At 37.0% G+C, this 24,759-nt stretch overlaps 1 protein-coding gene across 11 annotated transcripts in view; it reads right to left on the bottom strand.

Annotated features, from left to right (window-relative positions):
* The window catches only part of ASPH (aspartate beta-hydroxylase), a 121,114-nt gene that overhangs the window by 15,274 nt on the left and 81,081 nt on the right, over nt 1-24,759 (bottom strand). For 10 of the 11 annotated variants that reach the window (XM_030012256.2, XM_030012252.2, XM_030012248.2 and 7 more), the window contains 8 exons: nt 23,507-23,593; nt 20,250-20,400; nt 19,031-19,167; nt 13,458-13,556; nt 12,685-12,774; nt 7,682-7,819; nt 1,054-1,189; nt 103-194 (listed from right to left, as the gene is read on the bottom strand). In XM_030012256.2, coding sequence (XP_029868116.1) covers nt 103-194; nt 1,054-1,189; nt 7,682-7,819; nt 12,685-12,774; nt 13,458-13,556; nt 19,031-19,167; nt 20,250-20,400; nt 23,507-23,593 — 930 coding nt within the window. The remainder of the gene's footprint in view (nt 1-102; nt 195-1,053; nt 1,190-7,681; nt 7,820-12,684; nt 12,775-13,457; nt 13,557-19,030; nt 19,168-20,249; nt 20,401-23,506; nt 23,594-24,759) is intronic. The other variant, XM_030012258.2, reaches the window with a different exon arrangement.

Raw genomic sequence — 24,759 nt, 5'->3', positions numbered from 1 at the left:
GCATCGTTAAATATACCAAGGTCACGCATCCCTCTATATATGTTCCTCAAAACCACCTGCTCCCAGCATTAGGAATTTGCAAAAATGAAGTTTGCCAGGTACCTGCCCTCTTCTGCAGCCAGTAGCTTCCGGGAATCTTTCCAATAAAGCACATGTTTTTGGAACACTTTTACAAGCATTCTCATTTTTTCTTCCTAGTGAAAATAATGGATAGAGCATTGGTAAGAGCAATGAACAAACATTTCCTTGTTTTCTGCTTTGCAAAAGAGCAACAAAGCTGTGAAAGAGCTGACACTGAAAAACAAGTAAATACTATTATTATTCCCATTTTACAGACTGTGAAACAGAAGTACTTACACATTGTAATATCAGAGCAGCCTGCACATCTTTGCTTTTAAATAATTTGTGAAGACCAGGCTTTCTACCATTTTTTAAACATGATTCTAAAAGTATATTCATTAATAAGGCTGCATAGAAAAAAGATGAAAAATGCCACCGACATCATACCATTTCAACACTAGATTATATTCTGATATAAGTTGCTTTTAATACTTTATTTTACAGTACTCTTTCATATGCAGAGTCTTATAAGAATTTAAGGTCATTCCAGTAGTTGCACCTCCCACTGCACAGCTCAGGGACAGGACAGCACACTTATTAAAGTCACATTCTTTTGCTCATACCATTTCTGAATGACAGATCTCACCCAGCTGACAACACAATATTGAGGATGCGCCTTTTCCCACGTTCCCGTCTTCCCTCAGACTGATCAGTACTATGCATTACCATGCAAAATGTTGGCAGCCTTGCCAGAAGAGGAGTATTACCCTCAAGGGATTCTTAGAAGTGCTTGGGGACAACAAGTTTTTGAATAAAGAACTCTTGTTCACTGTCGCAGGTGTCCCAGACACTATTTTATTAGTTCCCTTCTTCTGCAGAGTCAGTGATTACAAAAATGGTTCTGGAAAAAAAAATGTATTGCTACTCCTTATTACACTATATTAATCTGAGATAGTGAAATTGGGGAAAGAGAAGAAATACAAAATGTATTACCTTGTTGCCATAAGGTAAACTGGCTCCAGTCTCCTTTTTCTCGTAGATTCTCATCTTCAGGCAGGAAGAGGCTTCTTTTTTTATCCATCACAGCAAGCCCCTCATCCCGAATGAGCTTCCAATTTTTTTCTAAGGACTGTTTAGAGAGCCATGTTACTGCATTGAGAACTTACTGCATTTGCTTTTAGTACTGTTTTTATTTTTTGCTGCCACTATTAACTTTTTTTTAATTTAAAAGCACTAAAAAAGTGTTCATCATCATTATCAAGTTTCTTTATATTCAATTCCCTTCTGACACGTTAAGGCAAGAAAGACAACTTTCACAGCATTCCTCAGATTCAATTACATTGGGATCATAAAATTTCAATAATCCCCAGCCTCTTTGCAGGCTAGGCCTCACTTTGACTCGCTTTTTGATTAGCTTAAGGGCTCTTTAACAGATCATTTTGTGTTGCAAGCTAGGAAGAGTATTGATCTTCTTAAAGACAACACATGTTACCTGGAAGCACTCCTGTGACCAGACAACCACTCACATAACCTGGAACTCCAGGTGTTGACAGAACATCACAGTTCAAAGAGTACAAATGTAAACAGGCCACTTAAATTGACAGTAATGATTTAAACCTTCAAAAAGGTTTGCAAAGATTCACTTGCACATGCTGATGCTATTGAAAAAGATCAAATACGACTTGAAATGTCAGGTGATGATCTATGGACACAACCATTAAAAATGTGTAAGCTGCCTTGTACTTCATACGTACCAAAACCACAAAATAGTAGAATTAAAATTTCTGTTCTCTGCTGCCTTAGGACATTATATTTGTAAAAATCAGATAGATTAGAAAACTTTTTATTCTACCAATAATAAATCATTTTAATGTTATAGCAATATAAATGAAAACCCAACAGCGTAACAATGGATCTGGATAAAAGTAACTTCCATTTCCTAGCCGCTTACTTTGCTCACTAAACCTTATTTTGGGTGAATAGTTTTCATTTCCCCTCGTGCTCTTGAATAAAGTGTTTCTGTAAGATATTTTCAATTTCACACTGCAAATAGGCTAAGGTGTGTTCGCACTACCTCTTTATATGATGTGTAAAGCTAAGTAAAACTCAAAAGTCTGTATAACACAGATCAGACTAGGTGATACAACTGCCCCTTTTTAGTCTTAAAACTCCATGTGGTTATTAGCCTTCCCCATTTAAATTAAACAGTTGCATTTTCTACTTGAGTTTTTTCAATTAAAAGACAAGCTGATCCCACAAAATAGGTAGTATGTTGATATATCATAAAAGGCTCAGCAAAGCAAGCCATGGCTAGAACATGCTGTCTATACTACAGCCACCTTCTCCCACTAGAACATTTTTAGGTAGGCTATGAAAATTAGGATTGCACTTCTGCTGTTACAGTAATCTCTTCTTCTCCTAGCAAATTGTTTTCTCTCTCATCCATCAGTAAAGGAGAAGAGCACTTATTTTTCCTGGTGCGTTCACCTTATTCTCTCCCACTGATGGGTTTCCATAACACTCATTTAACAGTTAACATTAAGTAGAAATGTTTTTTGAGAACATCTTTGGAAAACTCAGTTTTCCAAAATGCAGGGTAGAACACAGACTGAAAATTTCCACCTAATCAGAGATGAATATGGGAACAGTGCTGGTACTGACTCAGTGCTACCATATCTACAAAAGGAAATACCAGCTTGAGTACCTGATTTTGCACTGGCTGGAGAAGAGAAAGAAAAGAATAACTTACATTTACACTGGCTTCAATTTAAAGTGATATAGATCAACAAAACTGGAAAACTTTAAAAGATATTACAAGTGTTACTGTTTCCTCAAACTCCTCCTACTCTCTCATGTGAAAATAGGTAAGAGGGAGCATTCACCCATGCAGACAAGATGACGCATGGAAGAGCACTGGTGGTCCAAGGCATTGCAGGCAACAGCTGCTTTGTCACCTCTAATCCTTCACAAGTGCCACAGGCTGAAAGTTAACATGCAAAGGTGGGTGTTTGTCCTTCCCTTTTAAGGCTGCTTCCACAACATGTTGGATACAAAGTGATTTGAATACATATAATTGATTTTGAACTAACTCCTTAATGGTTTTAGACATAACTTGCCCTGAAATCAATAATGTCTCTGTACTCCTGAAAACCCGGACCCCATCTATAAAACATGCTGATAGTGCTTCACTATGAGTAATAGGTAACTCCTAGGTAGAAATGAAGTGGGAAGTTCAAACACAGCTCAGCCTTGATCTCCCTGATTTTACAGACTCTTAGGTATACCTTGAACAGTAAGAATGCAAAACACTATTAAAATATAATGACTAAGTCCAGGACTTGAACTTATGGCTCTTGATATGAGTTGGTATCTACAGAAAAAAGTTAAATATGCTTATGCTCCATGATATGTAGGGATTCAAGCCTCAGGTTAGAGCAACAAATTCATATTATATTTGATGCAGTATCCTGATTCCAAGTGAAGAATCAGGTGGTGACCAGCACTGGGAGCATATGTACTTGTTTCCTAGCAGTTAATTCCCATAAACCTCCATATGGCTTTTTAAATACAATTCCTAACAATAATGGAAGTTTACAGTTGCTTTACATCTGGCAATAGTGTAGATTTTACTGGCAAAGACATTACTATATTTAAATAGGGATTTCTTAATATCGGTATATTTTTACATGTAACTATTATATTAAAAGAATCCTTACTCTGTGCTGTCAAACCCTTTCAGTGCACAGTCATAAATGAAACAGGCAGAGATTAAGAGGTTACTACTCCTCTGTGAGGCATAACTTCTGACCACACGTCCATTTTAATCCATTGGACTATAAAATAATATCACAGTGAGGACTTTATTTCATTTTGTTATTGAAACAGAGTAGAAGAGTATTCACGATCCGTTACTCTGTCTCCGCGGGGGAACGCTGATGACCTCCAAGTAAGGGGCAGTATTTTAAACCTTTCAAAATAGATTCTTTGCACCCATTCAGTCACTCTCAGTGCTTAAACATCAGCACTTGTATGCATCATCTCTGCTCTTTTCAACAGAAAGCTCCCCTTAAAGCATCTAGCCACAGTTAAAATGCACATTTCAATTTAATTTCTCCATTCAATATGAATGTTTAGCTATTATTAGCTAAACCATTAAGCCCCAGCTGTCATTCTACAGAAAATGTCATGGATATGTGCTGTGCTTTCTTTCTCTTTCTGCGCTTTTCTTGCTGCACTTGAAACTTTTAATCAATAAAATCTAAGCCATCAAACTGACAATACAAGCTCTACTTTAATCAATCAGTTATTCACTGTAGTACATTATTGGCAAAGCATCCTCTGCGTCCTTTCTAAAAGTCAAAGGATACAACATAAGGAAAGGACTAAGTTACGTAGGTCATTACCTATGTATTAATTTCAGACTGGTAAAAAGTCTCTAGGATCCAATAGCATTGTACCTCTTTTATTATTTTTTTAAACGAGCACCAGAACAGAAGAATAATGCTATTGTGAGGTTCTAAAAGAGGTACCAGAGAATAACGTAATAACTCAGTAAGATTGTCCATGGCAAGCTAATTGCCCCAAGGGAGGAGGACAGGTTTTCAAAGATAAAAGTAAGGTTTCCTTTTAGCTGAGCTCAAACAAGAAAGAGTTTCTTGAATCTCCAAATCCAAAGGCCTGAAATGCTGTAGACCAGAAACATTAACAGAGCATTTCTACATAAATCACTTGACACACTCTTCATAATTTAAAGGCTTATGTTTTCTGGTCCCTGAGAAATCAGGTGCCCCTTCCTATTCTTTCAAAGAAACTACAAAAAATTAAGCATTAACACGCAGCAGCTAAAGACATGCAAAGATCCACTTCCCTTTGGCACAGCAGCACTAACCAGGATTTACCACCATAATACACATCCTGTTAAGTGTTGTTGAGATATTCTGGTTTTTTTTTTTTTTTTTGAAGTAACTAAAAAACCCCTCTTTCTTAAGACATCCAGGCAAGTCGGTAATGGTGAAGTAAATAAGTATGAGATTTTCTTTAATCTAACCCATCAGGCAGTTAAACATCAGACCTAAATTAGCTGTCTAGGCTTTGTTTTTTAGTAAAGCAGTAGGAAAGTTAACACCAGAAAGGAAGACATGCCATCCTTAGATAGCTATTTAACACAGTAAAAATTAATCATCCTCTGGAAATACTCTTTTTTGACCTGTAAACTAGACCATTAGCATGGACAATATGCCTCATGTCCATATGGCTACAGTTAGGCGAGCTGAACGCCCCTCAGAAGGAATTTATTGAACTGGGAATACAAAAAAAAAAAGACAATTTTTTCTTCAGGTTTTCTGTGGAAAAAGCAAGGCACTGTCAAAATTCACATCTCCATCTCCAGTCCCAAGAAACCAAATGACCCTTCATAAAAAAATCAAGCCAGGTCTGTGCTATAAGATGCTACTTATAGCTGTGCTGGTTAGTCAAATGAACCAAAAAGAGCTGCCAGTGTGGCTTTAGCACTGCCTCGGTTAGCCACAAATAAATCCTCAGTTAGCATTGTTAAACTATCAAGATATTGAAAATAGCTTGCTCACATTTAACAACAAATGGTGAAACACAGGGAGAGAAGGCCAGGGCCTCCAGTGCGTTGCCCTTCATACAGCAGTTTTCCATATCAAATTCTATCATTGGGATTTGGTAGCATTTCCCACACATCCCACACAGATGTAAGAACGTAACAAGATGAAGCAGTCAGAAATAACTGCTGATTGTTTTTTGCTCTGTGGAATGGGGAAATAATGTTTTTTTTAGCTAAAACATGTACAGAAGTTGGAATATTTCAGAAATTAATAAAACCAATGTCTTCACTGATTTTTTTGCCACTTTCTGCAGAATACTATTACAAATTTTGCTTGCAGCATTGTATGTTATTAGAATTAAGCCTGCTTTCTTTCAAAACTTCAAGTACTTTCTTGAGTTATGGGGGAAACACAACAATACAAATATTTTTCCTGATGCATGTAACTTATATTTTGGGTTTCTACTTTCAAATATGAACATTATCTTGAAGAATATAAATCTTACCACCCCCAAATTACGATACCTATGTAAGTAAATTAACAGCCACAATTTAGTCCAAATGCAATGACATATTGCTAATAAAACAGCTTAAAAAAAACCAACCCACAAAATGATTGGATTGAAGAGGTATGAGTGGATTTCAGAGAGGCAGTTGTGCTGTGGACGTCAGGGCGGAATTTCTATTCTTGTTGGTCATCTGAATGGCTCTTCTAGCAGTCACCCAGGATGCTGATCCAAGCCAAGACCGCCATATACAGTCCAATCCATCTGAAAAAATCCCCTCAAGGTGGAGCCCTGGCCATTTTATAACAGGAAACCGAATTCTTTCATCATTCAGAGCTGACTTGTCTCCTCATGCCAAATGTGAAGGGGCCATTACCTTCTGTGACTCAGGAATTTGAGCGGTTTACATGTACGGGACTGTAAAACATCACTGCAGATAGCACTAAAACATCAATAAAATAATATATAATCTTTCCTTTTTGTTTGGCAAAAGTATGATAAGAAGTTCCCAGTTTCTCCATCTTCTTTATAGCAGAGAGGATCTATTCCTACACATTCCTCAAGAATGAGTTCAATACATGTACATTTCAAATCTTCCCAAACACTAGTCCATAAAGTTAATTGCTTTTTTTGTGTGACTGAGATTACACTGTAGAATCACACTTTAATCTAAATTTCCTAGCCTTATTTATGCTGCCATCAAAAGCATAACAAGGAGTAATCTTGCTTTTTTAATTTCTTTCTTTCTGTTTTTTTTTTTTATTTAAATAAAATCATCCTTTCATAGTAGGTTATTTGACATGTTATGTAACTAAGTATAATGAAACAACCACTCTGAAGGAACCCGTCTCTTGCAAATAAACATTTATGGTTTTAAATTGTTTGTGCAGAATAATTTTGCTAAACCACATACCAATAACTAAAACATACAGGGGAAAAAAAAAAAGGTTCTTCACCCCTTTTAAATTTTTTTAGGAATTATGTTTAAAATTATTAAAATAATACAAATTATGCTATTTTGGAAACACAACTATTATTATGAATACTAACCAGACTACTTGTCTTGCATTACATGAAAAGAGAACTTTAAAGAACTTAAATTATATGTTGTTATCTTTTGCTAAATCCGTCACTGGGAGTCTACACTTGTTTCTCTTATGCAATTAAAAGCTTCCAAAGAAGTCACCAACTATTACACAAGGGATGAAGGAAACAGCCTTTCCTAACTAATTAAAATTTCACAATGGGTGTCCCAGACATTACCAAAGTTTGCTGTCATTTTGCACTTGAGAAATTACAGTTGTCTACCATGCAAATTTTGTATTTATTAATAATTTAAGCCATCCTGACCCCATTCTCAATTTTGAAAATGCCTGAGCTCGTTTTATATCTTAGTTAAATCTTGTGCTCAGTCTGAGATTGGTATCTGGTACTCACAGGCAGCGATTCAGACTTAATAGATGAGAATTTTCTCTGCTTAATACCTTAGATTATAGTTGCTACTAAAAAAAATAAAATCAAAGTATACAGAAACAAACTGCCTTACCTTCACCAGTTCCGTATAACCAGTTTCCCTTGCTGTCCACCAAGGTTGAGCTTTCAGCCCCTTGACATTGTAGAGGGAGCGCTGCCAAACTGATGCAAAGTGACCTCTTTGGTATCCAAGTTCATACCACTTGTATGCCTAAAAGATTGCAGTTGTTAACAACCTAATTCATACCAGCCAACTCCCACAGAAAAAAGGTAACTTACGCTTTTTTTGGTAAGGTAACAGACTGTTTGGATGCCAGGGTTATTCTTCTAATGTAATGTAGTAACAAACATTTCGAGGAAAAGAAAACCACAAACAAACAAACCCCCCAAACCCCAAGTAACAATCCCAAAATAGATCAGATGGCCCAGGCTGTCCAATCCAACATTAGCAAAATAGGATTATTTTCTCACAAGCATCGACAGTAAATATGGGTCAGTAATCTAGGTGCTGTCCTTGGACTTCGAAGATCAGATTGTTTGTCATCTCGGTCAATCTTGTTTTCTCTATGTTTCAATGCCCTAGCTATGAATTAAAGATTATCTTCTTTAATGATGCTGCCAATGGAGATGCTGTGATAATGAAAACAGTGCTGACTTTGTGGATCTAAATTGTTACATAATTATCTAATACGTATATACACTTGAGTTTCTTCAAATATTTGTTGCCACACCAGAATTGAGCTGATGCTACTAATTTTTCTTGTCTCTTTCCTTTACTTCACATGGTAGAAACCTATTGAGGCTAATACCAGACTTTGTCTGTCTTACTCTCCCTTTCCACAATTTGCTTTACCACTGTATAGCATCAAAACGAGGTCCTGCAAAGGAAGAAAATGGGATACTTGGAAAGAAAATATCCAGCACTGTGATGAACCATATACACAGAAGGCTACATATAGCTGCCTCCTTCCTGTCCAGCATTGCTGCTACAGCTGCAATATTTTAGACAACACAAAAAAAAAAGAATATGACAGGACAGCTAAGTAGGGACATATGAGGTAAGAAGTCCAGAGCAGAGGGACTGAAGCAAGCAGCAATCCCTGCCTTGAACAGAAACCATCCAATTCACCTCTGCCTAAGCATCACTCATCCAAACTTGGACCATGTTCTCACACTCATTCACCCAACCTGATATTTATTCTTATCTCATGCTACATAAAACAGCCTATAATTTCACCCTTACGCTTCCAGTTAATAATGCTCCCCCTACACCTCACCATTAGCTGCCTTCCCAGGCTGTACCCACCTCCTTGCCAAGTTCTCCTCAAAAAAAACAAACCCTCCACTTTTCTTTCCAGCAAGAATACAGAAAATCTGCTGTGCTGGTTTTGGCTGGGATAGAGTTAATTTTCTTCACAGTAGCTGGTATGGGGCTCTGTTTTGGATTTGTGCTGGAAACAGTGTTGATAACACAGGGATGTTTTTGGTACTGCTGAGCAGTGCTTACACAGCGTCAAGGCCTTTTCTGCTTCTCACCCCACTCCACCAGCGAGGACGCTGGGGGGGCACAAGGGGTTGGGAGGGGACACAGCTGGGACAGCTGACCCCAACTGACCCAAGGCATATTCCAGACCATATGACGTCACGCTCAGCATATAAAGCTGGGGGAAGAAGGAGGAAGGGGGGGACGTTCAGAGTGATGGTGTTTGTCTTCCCAAGTGACCGTTAGGCGTGATGGAGCCCTGCTTTCCTGGAGATGGGTGAACACCTGCCTGCCCATGGGAAGTGGTGAATGAATTCCTTGTTTTGCTTTGCTTGCGTGTGCGGCTTTTGCTTTCCCTATTAAGCTGTCTTTATCTCAACCCATGAGTTTTCTCACTTTTTTCCTCACTTCTGATTCTCTCCCCCATCCCACTGAGGGGGAGTGAGCAAGCGGCTGCGTGGGGCTTAGTTGCTGGCTGGGGTTAAACCATGACAACTGGACAAAATGAACACTGTCCCCAGTAGCATTCTGGTATGGTAGTCTCCCTGCACGACTATTTTAATTGTTATTTGTTTTTCAAAGAGAGTAATTTCTCCTGTTCTAACTCACAACCATATGACAGTTGTCCATTAATCTGCCCACATTTGACATGAAGGCTAAAACAAAAAGACTTATTAAAATGAAACCCACAGTACTAACTCTTAAGCTAAAGAAGAAACATTTTATATATGCGGTCTAATGGAAAGCAAAACATACAATCAAATAAACATATCTGTAGGAGAACAATTCATGTCAGCTTGTTATTTATGTTTACCTTGAAGCCAGTAAACTAGAAGGGAAAACAAAACTTTTTTGGATACAAATCAGCCATGAGAACAGCGTGTGACTTACTAAGACTTACTTAGTCTTAGCAGTCAGTCAGGAAAACAGAAAGATATTGGAGATTCTTCATGTAATGGATTATTTCTAAAAAATTCCAGGTGTCATCTTAGGGATCTTTCTTTTGAGATACAAGGTAAGAAAATTACTTTGGGCGGTTTTGTCTTCAAATTTTTACATAAGTCTCTATATTATAACCACAGATTATTTTTTGAGAGTCTGTAAGTTTTCTTCAAGCTTTTAAAAAATGTGGTGCTTTGATCTTTATAACTCTTTTGAATTATGGAGGAAAGACCACAATAGAATGTTGCCTTACAGTATTTATCTGAAGTACAGAAAAACAGTGCGGATGAACAGAATAACAGCAGACCATATGTAAGCTTTCATCTTTTTTCCCTAGAAAAGCTTTGTAAAATTGTGTATGGGTCAAAAAAAAAAAAAAAAAATTGTGTATTACCTTTGGGTAATACACAGTATATCTTTAAATTTTGATGGTATCTTGGTTAAGTCTCTGAAATGGAAGCATTATGATCTATAACGTATGTTCCCCAAGATGTAAGTTGTAATAGCAATGGAATATCAATAGATCATTCATGCTGACTGCCTGCATTCATTTGCAATGTCTGGAGTTAGCCCAAATGATAAGGGGGATGAATTACTTGTTTCAGCCACTGACTGATGAGTATGAATGTTGCTGCTCTTTAAGATCCATCAGCTGTAATCACGATGTATAATACTGTTAATCCTTATCTATTAGAAGGATTGTGCTATGAGGTTGCCTTTGACAGCATGGAGTAGGGTTAGGTTGCCTTGCTCATCCTTTCCAGTCCTGAGTTTCCATCAGAAACCTTTCTTTTGACATGCGGATCTTGGCAGTGGAAAGACTAACTAATGACCACTGTACTATTCAGGACAGCTACAACAGTAGTATAGCTTCTTTTCCAGGAAAGTAATTGTTTGAGATGCACTCAGTTTATACATTCTGTGTGAACAGCACTTTGTTCTATAATACCTTCCACAGTTCTAATTTATCTTTTTTTAAGTCAATTTGGCACTTTATCAAATTATAGCTGCAAAGGGCATACTCAACAATGTTTCCCTAACACTTACCAAGACCACATTCATAATTCCTAATTTATCTCTAATAGATGAATATCTACCTTCAACAAACCTTCAGTGGTAGCAATTTCACATGTTCCTTAAATATTGATCGGTTTCCTCGATTAAATCTTGAAGTTCAGCAAGTCTAGCAAGGTCAGTAAGAAAAATTTAGCTTAACAGTGGACTTCCCACTGATAAATTTAAAAGTCTCCTCTATGCCAAGAAGTTCATTTGTTATTGATTAAAACTTTCTCTACAACAGATTTGACCATTAACTCCATAAACATTAACACATAATTATCCTGGGGAATGGGATGATATACATTAATTACATCTGTGTGGTATCTTTAGTCAAATGTTGTAATGGGATGCTCTAGGTTCAATCATTCAACCCAGAATATCCCACAGAAGCATACAAGGATTTCCTATTTGGAAAATCTCACTTGTAAATGAACTTCTAAATTCAAAAAACTTCATTGGAAGAATAATTTATTGTACTTTCAGAAAAGACAATTTACCTTAAAGAACCACAGATACTACATTTCAGTGTATGTATAAGGTATTGTAAAAAAAGTTCCATGATTTATAAAAAAAGAAAATTAACCTCAACTAGGCTTAAGAAAGATCACTAACATAGGCTTCATTACAGTCCACCTGTTTATAGTTGATATTGGAGAACTGCCTACCGACTGGGCCAAGATACTCAAGAGGTCAACATTCTTTACAATATTTTAGGTATCAATATTTCAGACCTATTACTAGATAACTGATTGGAAAGCAGGTCCACTATGCTTTTTTATTCTTATTCTTTTCCCATTTCCCATCCAGGAATAGGGTTTTTTTGTTTGTTTTTAAATTCATGCCCATAGTAAAGTTCATTACTAATAACAGTCTTCAGCAAAAGCCCTTTGCTCCCCTACCATCGCAATAATGCCAATTCACACATTTAAATTTGGCTTTTACATTAAATTTGGTTTTAAATTAACAAATTGGATTCTCATGGTTTTCAGTTGCATATGTTTGCTTTTGTTGGGCATGCAACAGATTTGTTGCACAAATTTCTGCTTTTCTGATCTGTTTGGTACTTTAACTATTGAACAAATACAGTAACTCAGCCCAGGCATTCAGTCCTCTCATGGTCTCCTTTTATCACATACTCATTGGTGCTCAAGGTCACTTTGAGAAAGAAGGGAGGTTTACAAAACACTCTTATATCAGAGCTATGAGATAACTTCAGTACAGTGATATACATGTAATTGTTTTTTTTAACTCTGGTTAAAATCTTTGTTGTAAGTGGTAGGAGCATAAAACAGACTCTACAAACACCTTCACTGAATTTTTGAAAAATGTTTGGTCCCTCGGTTCAAACTGCCCCATGCGAGCTTCAAAAGTTTAGGTTAGTTCTAAAGCAAGGGATGCTAAGAGACTGTATTGTCATACTAATGGCAGATTTTTTGCTGTTGCTCACCTTGACCTCTACACACATATGCTGGCTTGTTACTGTAATAGGACCACTCATGCTTTCAACATTGAGCCTGTGCTTAAAAGTTTTTCGGGATTTTGCAGTCCATCAGAGGTTTAGACTTTAAAGCAAGAACATGTTAAACGTGTACCTCTTTGTCTCCCATTCTCTGCAAGGCATCACCCAGATGAAAATAAAAGCGTCCATCATTTGTGCCAGGGTCACCAGACTCTAGTCCTTCCTAAAAAACAAACAAACAAACAAACAAAAAAAGTATAAGGGAAACTTCAATAGGACTTCTAAAAGTTCATTTGATTGCTCTAAATAGGCTGCCAACTCTATGCAAGAGACAGGCTATGAAATTGGCTATAAAACATAACCACCATGGTAACCCAGAACTTAGGCTGCATGAATATAACATTTCAGTAAAAAGCCATTGAGAAACATTACCAGTTTTCCAAATGCCATGGCCTCTTTCCTCAGTCCCTCCAGGACAGAGGCATATTCAGAGATGGACGCTTGCCCCTGGCCCTATATATCTATACACAAGCATTTTAGAAAGCTGGATTAAGGTTTCATTTTGTGTTATTTCTTCCCAAACACTCAGCAGTAAACACAAGGCCCCTCTGGATTTTTCAAGAGCCTTAAGTTTGCAGCATACTGCCAAACTCAGAACAATTTGAGACTCATAGCTGTGTACTTAGGGTTAACCACTAATAAAACAAATACTTGATGTTTAAGAACTGATGACTCTCAATGTACAAGCTTGCTCCAGTTCATAGGCAGTGATATAGCAATATAACACCAACACATAGCTTAAACTGTGATTTTTGATTAGTATGCTTCTACCTTGACATGTTTTATACATTCAAATTTTATTTTTTACAGGTAAAATATTTACTGTAGGTGAGAAAAGAAAAATACCTTTAGATAGGGTATGCTCTCTGCTATCTTGTTTTCTGCCTTCAGGATGAAGCCATAATGTACTTTGGCAAAGCCATCATTTGGAGCCAGGCTTAGAACCTGTTTGAGAGCAAATGAATTAAATACTCATGTATGGATCTATGCAAATTAACAAACCTGTGCACATATTACTATTTAGTCATGCAATGACATTTTCTTCCATCGTTGACTCTCAGATAAATTCTTGGCTTGGCTGTACTTTCTTTTCCCCATTCACTTTTGTGCTTCTCCAGAAAAATCTATTACAAGCCAAACTTTAAAGTCTCAGAAGTAAAATTATTCCAACTGGAATCTCTGAATTGCATTATTTTTTTATTGTCTGTCTTTCTCCACCCTCTCTCTTGAGTTACAGCATCCTACATTATAGAATTAACACCATTCCTTAACACTTAAGTTACATATCTCAAGTTTGACTAATCTGAAGGAAAGGAGCTGCTTTTGAACAAGTCTACAGCACAGTCATGGGAAGCGTAGTGTAGAATTATACCTGAAATAGTTTAAAGCTAGATAGGTTTATACTGGTGGCAAACTAGTCTTGGCAAGAGAAAATATACTATGCTGTGAAGCAGAGTGAGTACTGTTGAGGAAGATGCTGTAAAATAATGCCTGCATCACATAATGGGACTGCGCAGACCCTGGGAACGCAAAGGGCATTCTCAGCACTACGGTGAACTGGAGCACTCTCTGGAAGAGCTTACACCTGCCGGGCCAAAAGAAAGCTATAAGATGGCAACGCGAGGTCTAATGAAGTAGTAATTCAATGTGCTTTCACACTAGAAGGTGATGGATACATTATTCTTGTATAGGTGTGTGCTATACTCTTTGACCAAGACCAAGACCTAGTGTGCTGAATTAAGCTAAAAGATTTTGTATCCTGAGCAAGTTTCAGATAATGTCTGTAACCTGACTTAATTCTGCAGGAAAGGAAAACCCATAGGCAAATATCCAGAGATGCATATTTCATGGGGACTGTGCAAGAGAAAGATTTGTGAGTACAGGGACAACTGTAGGAAAGGATCAGTGTATGGGGGAGTGTTTCAGGGAAAGGAAGCGTGACGCTGGCTGGCCTGAGTTCTGAAACATATACCCCCAACATTAGCGAGATAATTTAAGTGCATTTGGTCTGCCTCAGCCAAGGGGAAAATTAGAGAATGTCGTGATCTACTTTCCAGCTCCATGTTTCTATGATGTATATATTCAATATCATTTGTAGCTCTATGGGATGTCAATTTCATGGTCAAGTTAATCTGTTGTTACACCTCTTCTCTCCTTGAAGTAAGGGCGGACAGTCTTATCAGGACAGATCCTCAGTCTGTGAGGACCATCACAAGAGCCTGGCAGTCAGTGGAATTACAGAGGCTGATACCTGCTGAATGTCTAGCACAGCTGCTAAATATAAAACAACGGACAGATGCAATTTCTCTTGCCTAAATCCATTTTTGAAGCTACTAAACTTATGCCATGGATAAAATGTCTGCACACATTACAGCCATTTCCCTCTGCCTTTTCCAGTCACTGTCTAACCTAATTTTTCAATCAAAATAATCATAAGCAAAACCATAACAAGTTCTCTGGGCCAATTTCTCTGCTTTCTCAAACCTTATTACCTACAAACAACATCCAAGCAAAACCCAAATCAGCGCAATATGGGTATAAAATGTTTTGAGTTAAAAATAGCAGCATTTCACTTCTTTTTGCAGAAAAGAGCTACTGTGAAGGAACAATCAATTTGAGAAGCTATTTGAAGTCCATAGTATGACACATTATTAGCAAAAGGTGAAACCAGCAAGTCATAGTAAGGATGAGCTTAATCTAAAGTATAAGGATATGCTACCACCTTATGCATCTTATGCCTTTTGACTACAGCATTCTGTGTATAATTATTTTGATCCAAGAATCTGTACCTGCAGGGCAAAATAAATGACTGACAGAAATATTTATTAGCCATATAATTTCGTTACAGTTCCTTTAACTATAGTATAAAGCTATCTGATTAATTAAGACAGAATAGAATTTTCTGTATTACGGTTCATTTAAACTATGCCGAGTTGCATTAAGGCATGATCTACATTCAGAGCCCCTAAAGAGAAGCGAAGAGATACAATCAGCAGAAATTACACTGGAAGTATTTAATGTAAATTGTATTACTCTGTTGCTGTTGCTGCATGCAATATTAATTATGTTTAGAAATAAGTTTTACTAAACTGCTCATAGCCCATTAAATATTAATCATGAATATAGAAATTAACCTCTGGGGCTATCAATGGCTAATTAGCCAGGGCAGAGTACTGTGTTAATGTGGATATTCTGCTTTTGGTACCTGAGATAGCTCAATCAGAGCTGGCTTATGCGTGTCTGTATAATGCTGCACTGAGCCATGCAGACATGCCTCAGCAAGGCAGGCAGAAAAAGTGCTATTAGCAGAGTAACTGGTCTTATAAAGTTCTCTTCCACTATATTTTATCATAATCTGTAGATCTTTGAAAACAAAAATAGCTCTAAATTCTACTAGGACTACTTTTAACGTTACGTTTCCGTGTTCTTAAGTGTAATGTTCAAAAGAAAATGCTTTAATATTAGAGGCAAAACTGAAATCCTCTCCGGTTGGACACCATTTTCCATCTGTGGTTCAGCATAAATTCTGGGAAATGCATACTAGAAAAGTCTATTTTGTGTCAGTTAGACTATACCACACTACAGCTGTAAGTACAAAACTCTCCTGATCTGAAGTTCAGTGTTCATACACATCACTTCCGTAGCTAAAAGAAGGAACATATCATATTTAAGACTTTTGAAATAAAAACGTAACTATAACACTTCAACAGCTGCTGAAACATAACACATTTGGAATGGAAAATAAGAATTGAATGGAAAATAAGTAAACCGGCTATTAAATGTAAAGCAGAAAGTTTTCATTCACTAGGATTCCTTGGGCATCTATTCAATTCCCTGGAAACGATGCAAGCTAGAGTTAGTGTGGTCTGAAGTGGTATATACTGTAATCCCAATGTAGGGCACAGTGCCTATGAAGGGTCCAGCTGGCTGCACGTGATCAGCTCACACTTAATGCAGGCTGATAACACTGAATGAAGACCGAAATCTTACAGCAGGAAGCGAAGGAGGACATGGGTACCTTTTGCTCATGAAGCTAGCAGAAGCTAGCAGGAAATGGGAAATTTGGAGTCTAGATACTCCTGCTGCGAACTTGCCTGAGGAGCAGAAACAAGTAGCACATACACAAGAATTTAGACAACCACGAAGAAAAGAATGGGACCAGAGGGGAATCAGCAAAAAGCTGAGCCTTTAGTCGAACAAGGGGTATGTTCTCTTGAGGATGCGTCCTGAGCTCTGCTCTCTCTTCCCAGATGTCCATGCCTTCTGCACTAAAGAACACTTGAATAAAATGTATGAACATACTCACAATAGGAACCAGAACCCAGGATTCATAAATATCAGAGGCATCTACTGTGCAGCACTGAGTTCATGCTCTCGTCTGTGCTCTCTTACATTTTTCTACCAAATGACTAATTTGTCCTACACTAGTGAGAAGAAGGATTTAACCACACTACAGAAGTTTCCCAGGTTTTTCAAAAATCACGGGAAGAAGATGATGTCTCCTGGAGGTCCACAGAACCACTCTTCACAGTTTGCCCCTCTCTTTATTGACTATGCACAGAACCTGAGCACCTATGGTAGGAGGCCCAAACCGTATGCCAATCACTTCCTAAGTATGCATTGCAACAGAAGAGCAAAGCGCTCAAGAGCAGACCATATGGCCCCTAAGCAATCTGCCCAAAATCATGTAAGAAGCATTCAGTATAACCAAGAATAAAAGCAGGTACACATGAGCTTCTCCCTGTTTCTTTGGCTATGTTTCCTTTCTTAAAATTCTTCATGTAAATTTATCCTGAATTACAACAAAGAAAAAAAAATTACATTACTGTGCTGGAATTCAGCCTGAAGAATAGCCAGAATATGGACAAAACCCACATGATTTTTTAAAAGAATAAATCCAGTTCCTTTTAAAAGGTATTTATTTCTTGCTCTTTTACAAGGACAGAATATCACTATGATCTATTCTATTTCAGTGGTTAGTGAACTGCAAAACAGAGTAATTACACTGGTTGAAGTCTATGGGAGCATGAAAAACAATATATTAAAAGCAGACCAGTTCTTATTTTGCATATCTGTTCTTAATCAGAGCAGTATACACTTCTTCTGAAGTATATCAAACTCAATATCAAAGTGATTATATAGCAAACTCATTACCTTCTTCCATTTATAAAAAGTGATTATTGATATCGAGAAATTCTAACTATATTGTTTGTAGCAAAATACTGAAAAATTGCAAAGGAAAATCTTGCCCAAAAGGAGTATGTTTTTGTTTTTTTCACGTTCCTTGCAGCTTGAGAAGCAGGTTCGGTTAACAAATTCTATCTTTAAAAGCTGATGTTTCCAATCCTCTGAGAAATTTTGACAGCAGGTCAAAAATTATTGAACAGAAATGTTTTATGGAGGGACCTACAACGTAGCCAAAGCAGCAAAGCAAACATTATTCTGGCAACATCTGAGACTACCAGAGCATGAGAAAAAAAAAAGGTGTTATCAGGGTTCAGCTCCTGCTTCCAAACATGCAGTTGAATGTCCTCCTTCTCTTTGAGAAACCACCTGAGATGAGAATCCCCTCAGACTCCTAGATGTGGGGGATGGAAAACTGAACCTTTATTCTCAGGAGCTGGTGCTAATCATGCTGAGTAGTCTTCAGTCTACATAACCAGCCAACTACCATACCACGCCTGTACCGAGCAAGCACTGCAACAAGTGTGCCAACATCAACAAGATCATCTCTGACCAGGTGCTGACAGCTTGTACTCTACCAGTGATGTCAAGCTCTGCATCTGTCAAGAGTTTCCAGATGTTAACAGGGTTTCTAGATCACAGGAGCAGAGTGGCCCTTCCTGGCAGTGAAGTTTCCCCAGCTGATAACCATAGTATAAGGTAGGAATATAAATGCAATGAACTGTCCACACTACAAGCGTCATGAAAGAAAAACAGAATTTAGGCTGCCTACAAAAATAACGAAAAAAATAAAGGTTAAATAGCTGTGTGAGTACTGAACTACTTCATCACATGGTTAGAGACAGTGTTCCTGTAAAGAAACAGGCTTACTTCTGTTTTCCATGTCTTGCAGATAAGACATCTTTTTTTATACTATGCACTACATCTATATGCGTTGTCAATATATTCCAAACCTGGCTACCAGAAAGTATAAGAAATCAAATATTATTAAGCATATGAAAAACATCTGCATTTCTCTGTCTCTGAGGAAAAACATTTAGCATGACAGTATCAGGAAATCTGAATTAAAATTAGAAGATAATTAAGAACTCCATTTAAAAAAATCATATCTATATTAACCCTTCAAAACCTGACATGCAAAATGTTTAACAACTAAAAAAGTTAAAAGCAAGCGACCTTTAGAATGAACATAGGAACGCAAATAATATTTTTCCTTGGCTGGAATGGAAACTTACCTCTTCATATACTTTCTTGGCATTGCTGTTATCTCCTATCAAGAGGTAACCAACACCAAGGTCATTCTTGAATGAAGTATCACTGGGAAACAGATGAACTAACTTCTGTAGAGTAACCAGGGAACCCCTCATGCGACCTAATTTGATTGAACAAGACTTAATAACAACTCCAGGTATGAGTAACAGTAGTAAGATGTTTACACAACATGTAAGAAAACACAAATCAGAGCCAGGTGTTCCACTTTCACTAACAATCAAGAAGCAGAATTTGAAAAAAAACCTTGTGCAGATAGGAGCATATTCAGCTGCTTGGTTGTCACTGGGGGTGTAGCCGTACAAAGAATATTTCAGGAGAACCTGATACTGCGAATGTGTATCATGCAGTGTTATGGTAGCCTCTAGTGGAGAACCGTTCACAGTGTAGCAGTAACAACATTATTTAAGCTTTGGCTGCTCTTTCATACACAGAAGTCAAAGTGCTCGACAAAACTAGGTAAACATATAAAATGAACTTAGTCTTAGTTGATTAAGTAATTAAACACATTTCTATTGTTAAGCAATAGTTCTACTATATTTCCATTATGAAATTAATCATGCTTTACGTGCTTAAAATTAAGTACGTTCCTCAACTTCCTAGATGAGGTCTTGCTGAGGAACAGCAAGATCAAAACAAGTTGATATTAAAATCCAACCCATGGGAAAAGAACTCTTTTCTCCACCAAAGTTGACTGTGCCTTATATTCTAATTAGCACTTCTCGTACATCACAGAATTGAGATCTAAACTTTCAGATGTTACCCCTAAGTTCAATTCCATTCTTCTCTATGTTTACTGAAGGTTTATTCTGGGTGTGTTTACTTTGTGTATGCCATTAATTTCCTCATGATTTCCCTCAGTTTCAGTAGAAAAAGAAGAACATTTTCTTCTTTCTCTGTCAATAAAAATTTTTGACCACCACCCATCATAGCTTCTCATAGCAGCTAGTGCACTGTTGCCTACAGGCACTATTATCATGTGCCTACAGGCACAAGCAATTATATACACTAGTTCCATAGAAAAATTTTAAAGAATTTAAAAATAGTTTTCATAAATGTTTAAGAGATTAGGAACACAAGTCCTACCAAAAATTCAATGGAATTGGCACTTTCAAGTCCTTAGTGATCTTTTGAAAGTCTTGCTTACACAACTTTCACAATTTTTACACCACCCTCAAACCTTACCAAGAAACTGTTGCCTGTCTGCTTCTCGTTTCAAGCTCAGTTTTATCAGATCTGAAGGGACATTTGGCAGACTAACCACCTCATCATAGGTGTTGATAGCTTTTTGCAGCATCTCATTACTTCTCATTTTCTCAGCTAAGTCATCTTCAGACTAGAAAGAATCACAAAATCATTATTAGAACACGTAATAATCCATTAGTCTTAAAAATAACTTTGTTTTCTTAAAAGGCAAACTACGCAACTGTTAGACTATGGGAATAATTTTAGAATTATCTTTAATCTATATAATGTTGGCATAACAATGGAAAACTTATTTGGTTGAGCGTTATGGTAAGGCAGATTAAAATTATTGTTGATTCTTGTTTCCTGCAAACTGTTTGAAAGCATAAGTATGAGAAAATTTGCACCTAAAACATACATTCACACAGATTTTTGGTAAGTATCTGTAGAAGTCATAATTTCTGCTTTCGAAAATAAATGAAGCAGTCCATTTTAATAATATGGAAGAAATGTAAATTGTTGCCTATGGATTATTTGTATACTAAGCCTCACACTGGCAGCAATACACAGGTCAAAACACACCGACAAACATTTCTGTCATATATTCTGACACATATTACACTCTTAGAAAACTGATTAGGAATAGGCTTTACTTTTGCAAATGTTGATAGAATATCTACCGTACAACTCTTTCAGAACTTAAATTTGTTCATCAAGTTCAGGAGCAGACCAAAGGATATATGAGATCTCTACTGTGAAATTACAGCTTCAGTGAAGCTAATGGAAGCTACAACTGATTTCACCTGTGGTGTGGCATTTTCATAATTTGTTTCCACAGCTAAAAAAAATAAGACCATATCTCAAATGCTGAATTTTTAAAGCATTACTTTGAATCGTTTATACAAATGCATGCATTGTCATGTATTTAATGCATTATTCCCAAATACTTCTATTTTTATTGGCTTATGTCCCTTCTTAAGTCAATTAGTGGAGCAAGGTGCAGGTGCATCACAAGCACTGCAGGTGCAGAAGCTCTTATCGGTCTATCTATATTCACTGTTGTATCATCATACACATTAAATGAAACAGCTTCAACTGTGTTAGCTGTATATGCTGTAGTAAATATCTAGAATCTTTTCACTTCTGTCCATTACTTTTTTCCTTGAGCTACTTTGAAACTGAGTATGGGAAATAACAAACAATATGGTTACTCAGCCAAACTGTTGATCAGCCAGTTATTAGAGATAACTTCAGGAATCGGTTTTAAGCGATAATTTATTTTTCTTTTGTACATTCACTAGGAAATTTGTTTTTCCTTTTTTTGAGGGAATTGCAGGGCAAAGAATTAAAAGATACATAAGGAAGAGACAAAAATTGTCAGCATAAAATCTGCATAAATTCACCAGTACAGATGCTATAAATCATATAAGGAGGTTTAAGACCTCTCTACTGTTCTTTTCAGCCTTAAAGGCATTAATGATTTCTGTAGAATATTTTATATCTGGCCTAAGTGTAGCCCCAGATATCAAATCCACAATTGCTCACATTTCTGAAAAACACTTCAATTATGAAATCTTCTGCAGAATTTTGGGGAAAACAGTTGCCTTTTAAAGCTATTAAAAGATCCAGGAAAATTAATCCTCATGTTTTATTAGAAACTGAAGCTACGAAATTAGCATGTAATGTTGGTTCATGGTTCATAGAAATGGAAAAGTACACTCTTGTGGTGAATTCCTGGCCTTTAACCCTTACTCTTTTCTGCAGTTTTACCTTTAGTTTGTGATGAGCAATAGCAAATTTGAATGCGTTGTGTCAGCATAAATACCCATTTAAAAGTAATACTGTGTTACAATGTAAATCCTAAGAATAATCCATCTGTCAGTGAAGCCCATGATTTTCCCATTCCTTCAAACAGCTTCAACTTATACATACTGGATTCGATAAAATTGTCATTGGTCATATTAATATGAGTGTTCAGTAAAAAGACTAGTATGAGCCTATAAAGGCTACTGAAAATGGAAATGAGTTTACAGTTGTTTTTATACATTCCCAGAAAGTGCATGGAAATTATGACTTCAGATCATGGTCTGTGTCACCTTTTAAGCACTACTAAAGTAGTAGGTGGTGACTACAAATTGTTGTAAAGGGCAAATGAAGTTGTGTCATTGAGGGGGGAATTCTGAATGAGAATAAGCTTCACAGCTGGCTTCAATGATCTGCCCTCCTCCCTAAAAGCAGTGAGCTAATGAGGAGGCAGGAAGCACCTTGTCTTAGGTATAATGAATAGATTCATTAAAAAAAAGGTAAATATTAAAGGTGTAATTTAACAGAGTTAAGTCCATCACCTATATGAACCAAAGTGGTCTCCTACTGTAAGAAGGCAAATAGTTCAGCAGACTATTCCTCACATAAAGCACTGAAGTATTTGGTCTACTATGTATCAAGTGCTTGTGTGACAGTTTTTTGGATAATCATGGCTTTGGTTTTAGCATGACTATTATTAACCGAGTGAAAACTGGTTGTGACTCCAATTCAAGTGCCTCATTAATTGTGTAACAGCACAATTCCCTTCTACAGTGAGGGCTTCACTTTGCTCATCTTGATTACCATGAGTTCAAGCAGTCTTTTATTACAACTAGTGCAGTGGGATTATCCTACTATTTATAAAAATACAAAAGTATTATGAACGCAGAGCTTATTTTCTGATGCCTTTTTTTTTTTTTGAGGGGAACACCTGAAACAGAACTTGCTCCACAAGAAAAAGCTAATTAAGCCTCCTTGCCTAAGAATTTGTATTCTTTATCCTTTAACACTCCCTCTATAAAAACTCCAAATCCCCTTCCCTATTCCCACTAAGCAAAAAGCAGCATTTAGCCTAGAGCTGACTGATATGTTGATTTACCAGCTGCAGCAAACCATGTGTAATAGCTAAGTTCTGCCTGTTGTTCCTGCACTGGGACATTAGTTGAGATTTACCTCTTACCGTTCTGACAGTTTTCATGAGATCTACAGGATGTATCTTATTTTTGTGTTATTTACAATACTTCCCACTAGACTAAAGTTAGACAAAAGCTCCCAAAGTAATTGGGGAAGGATCGCAGACTGAAACTGATGCAATACAACAGATCACATAATTCTTTTTTTCCCTAGGAAACATCCATAAAATTATAAATGAAGTCTGACTGGGGTTTAGAACTCTATTGTTAAAAGAGGTTTAATTTTATCTTTTTTAACATTTATGGCTTGTCTTTCAGTACCTGTGCTTTCCCGTATCTTGCTCGAGGACTCTGTGGATATTGATTCACTAATGCTTCAAAGGCCCTTAGAGCTTCTTCAACTTTTCCCTGGAAAGTAGAGGTATTTATCAGCAATTCTATCTAATAAAAATGCTGAAGGATGCATGACCTAATAACACATTAGTTTCCCCAATTAAAAAACAAAAACAAAACAAAAAATGCAGACTGAATCAACAGTTTTCACTCATATTTTTGTTGGGATTGCCTGCTTATTTAAGAGAAATTCATTGTCATTATTTATGAAACAATATTATCTACTTTCTTTGGTTAAAATGAATAACTTTGTTTTTCTTTTACTCACTTTTCCTTTCTTGAGTGGAAAAAATGCTGAGATGACAGTAACCTGTCTATATAAAAATGTAAAGATTCTATTGCTAATAACAAAATCCAAACCGAATGTAACACAGAATAGAAAGGAAGTTCTGGACATATGTGGAATTTTCCTCTCTGCATACCTCACCTGATGAACAGTACCATAGCTACGTTTTTTCTAGGGGAAATATGGTAGACTTATCCATAGTGTGTGGCTGTTTCCTCCAAATGTTTTGCATAACAATGTCCCTCAGGACACCTCACATGTACTCTGTGTCTCTTCCCTGTCGCATACAAAGTCTGAACGTAACTATGGTATTCTCATGATTGATGCTGACTAGCAAGTAAGGATGGAAGCTGAGAAGAACCAGCTGCACTGTTAAATAGGAACTGAGCACTGCCTGGCAAAATTTGGCATCAGATCTTGCTGCCCCTTCAAATTCTTCTTACAGCTTTATAAATATGAGTGGACTATTATACACAACTGTCTTGATATCTTCAAGTATTACATAAGTCTGATTTGTTACTAAATTTGTCCTGCTTCCTGCAAGACAAGCATGATTGTCTGCAACTCACCAAGAGACACAGGCAGGAAAAGAGTCAGCCAACCGACCCTATAGGCTCATCGAATGTTTCTGTTATGCCTTTCTCTGATCAACTAATTGTGTAAGTAACACAAAGCACAGAATTACTTTTTATTTTTGTATTCTAACATGTAAACAAGGCTCCTAGTGAAGAGCAGCAGCAGTGGCAACCTGAGGTTAGTGCTCTCTATGTAGTAGCCCTTCAGCCCCATCATAGACCTGCAGGAGCTCTGGGGCTGCATAGATGGCAATGTAAAGCTAAAACTGCACAGTCAGTCTTCTGAAAATCAAGAACAATCCTACACCTGCAGTGACTAT

This window comes from Aquila chrysaetos, chromosome 4 (genome assembly GCF_900496995.4).
Source record: "Aquila chrysaetos chrysaetos chromosome 4, bAquChr1.4, whole genome shotgun sequence".
NCBI lineage: Eukaryota > Metazoa > Chordata > Aves > Accipitriformes > Accipitridae > Aquila > Aquila chrysaetos.
This window is presented reverse-complemented; position numbering and strand designations above follow the sequence as displayed.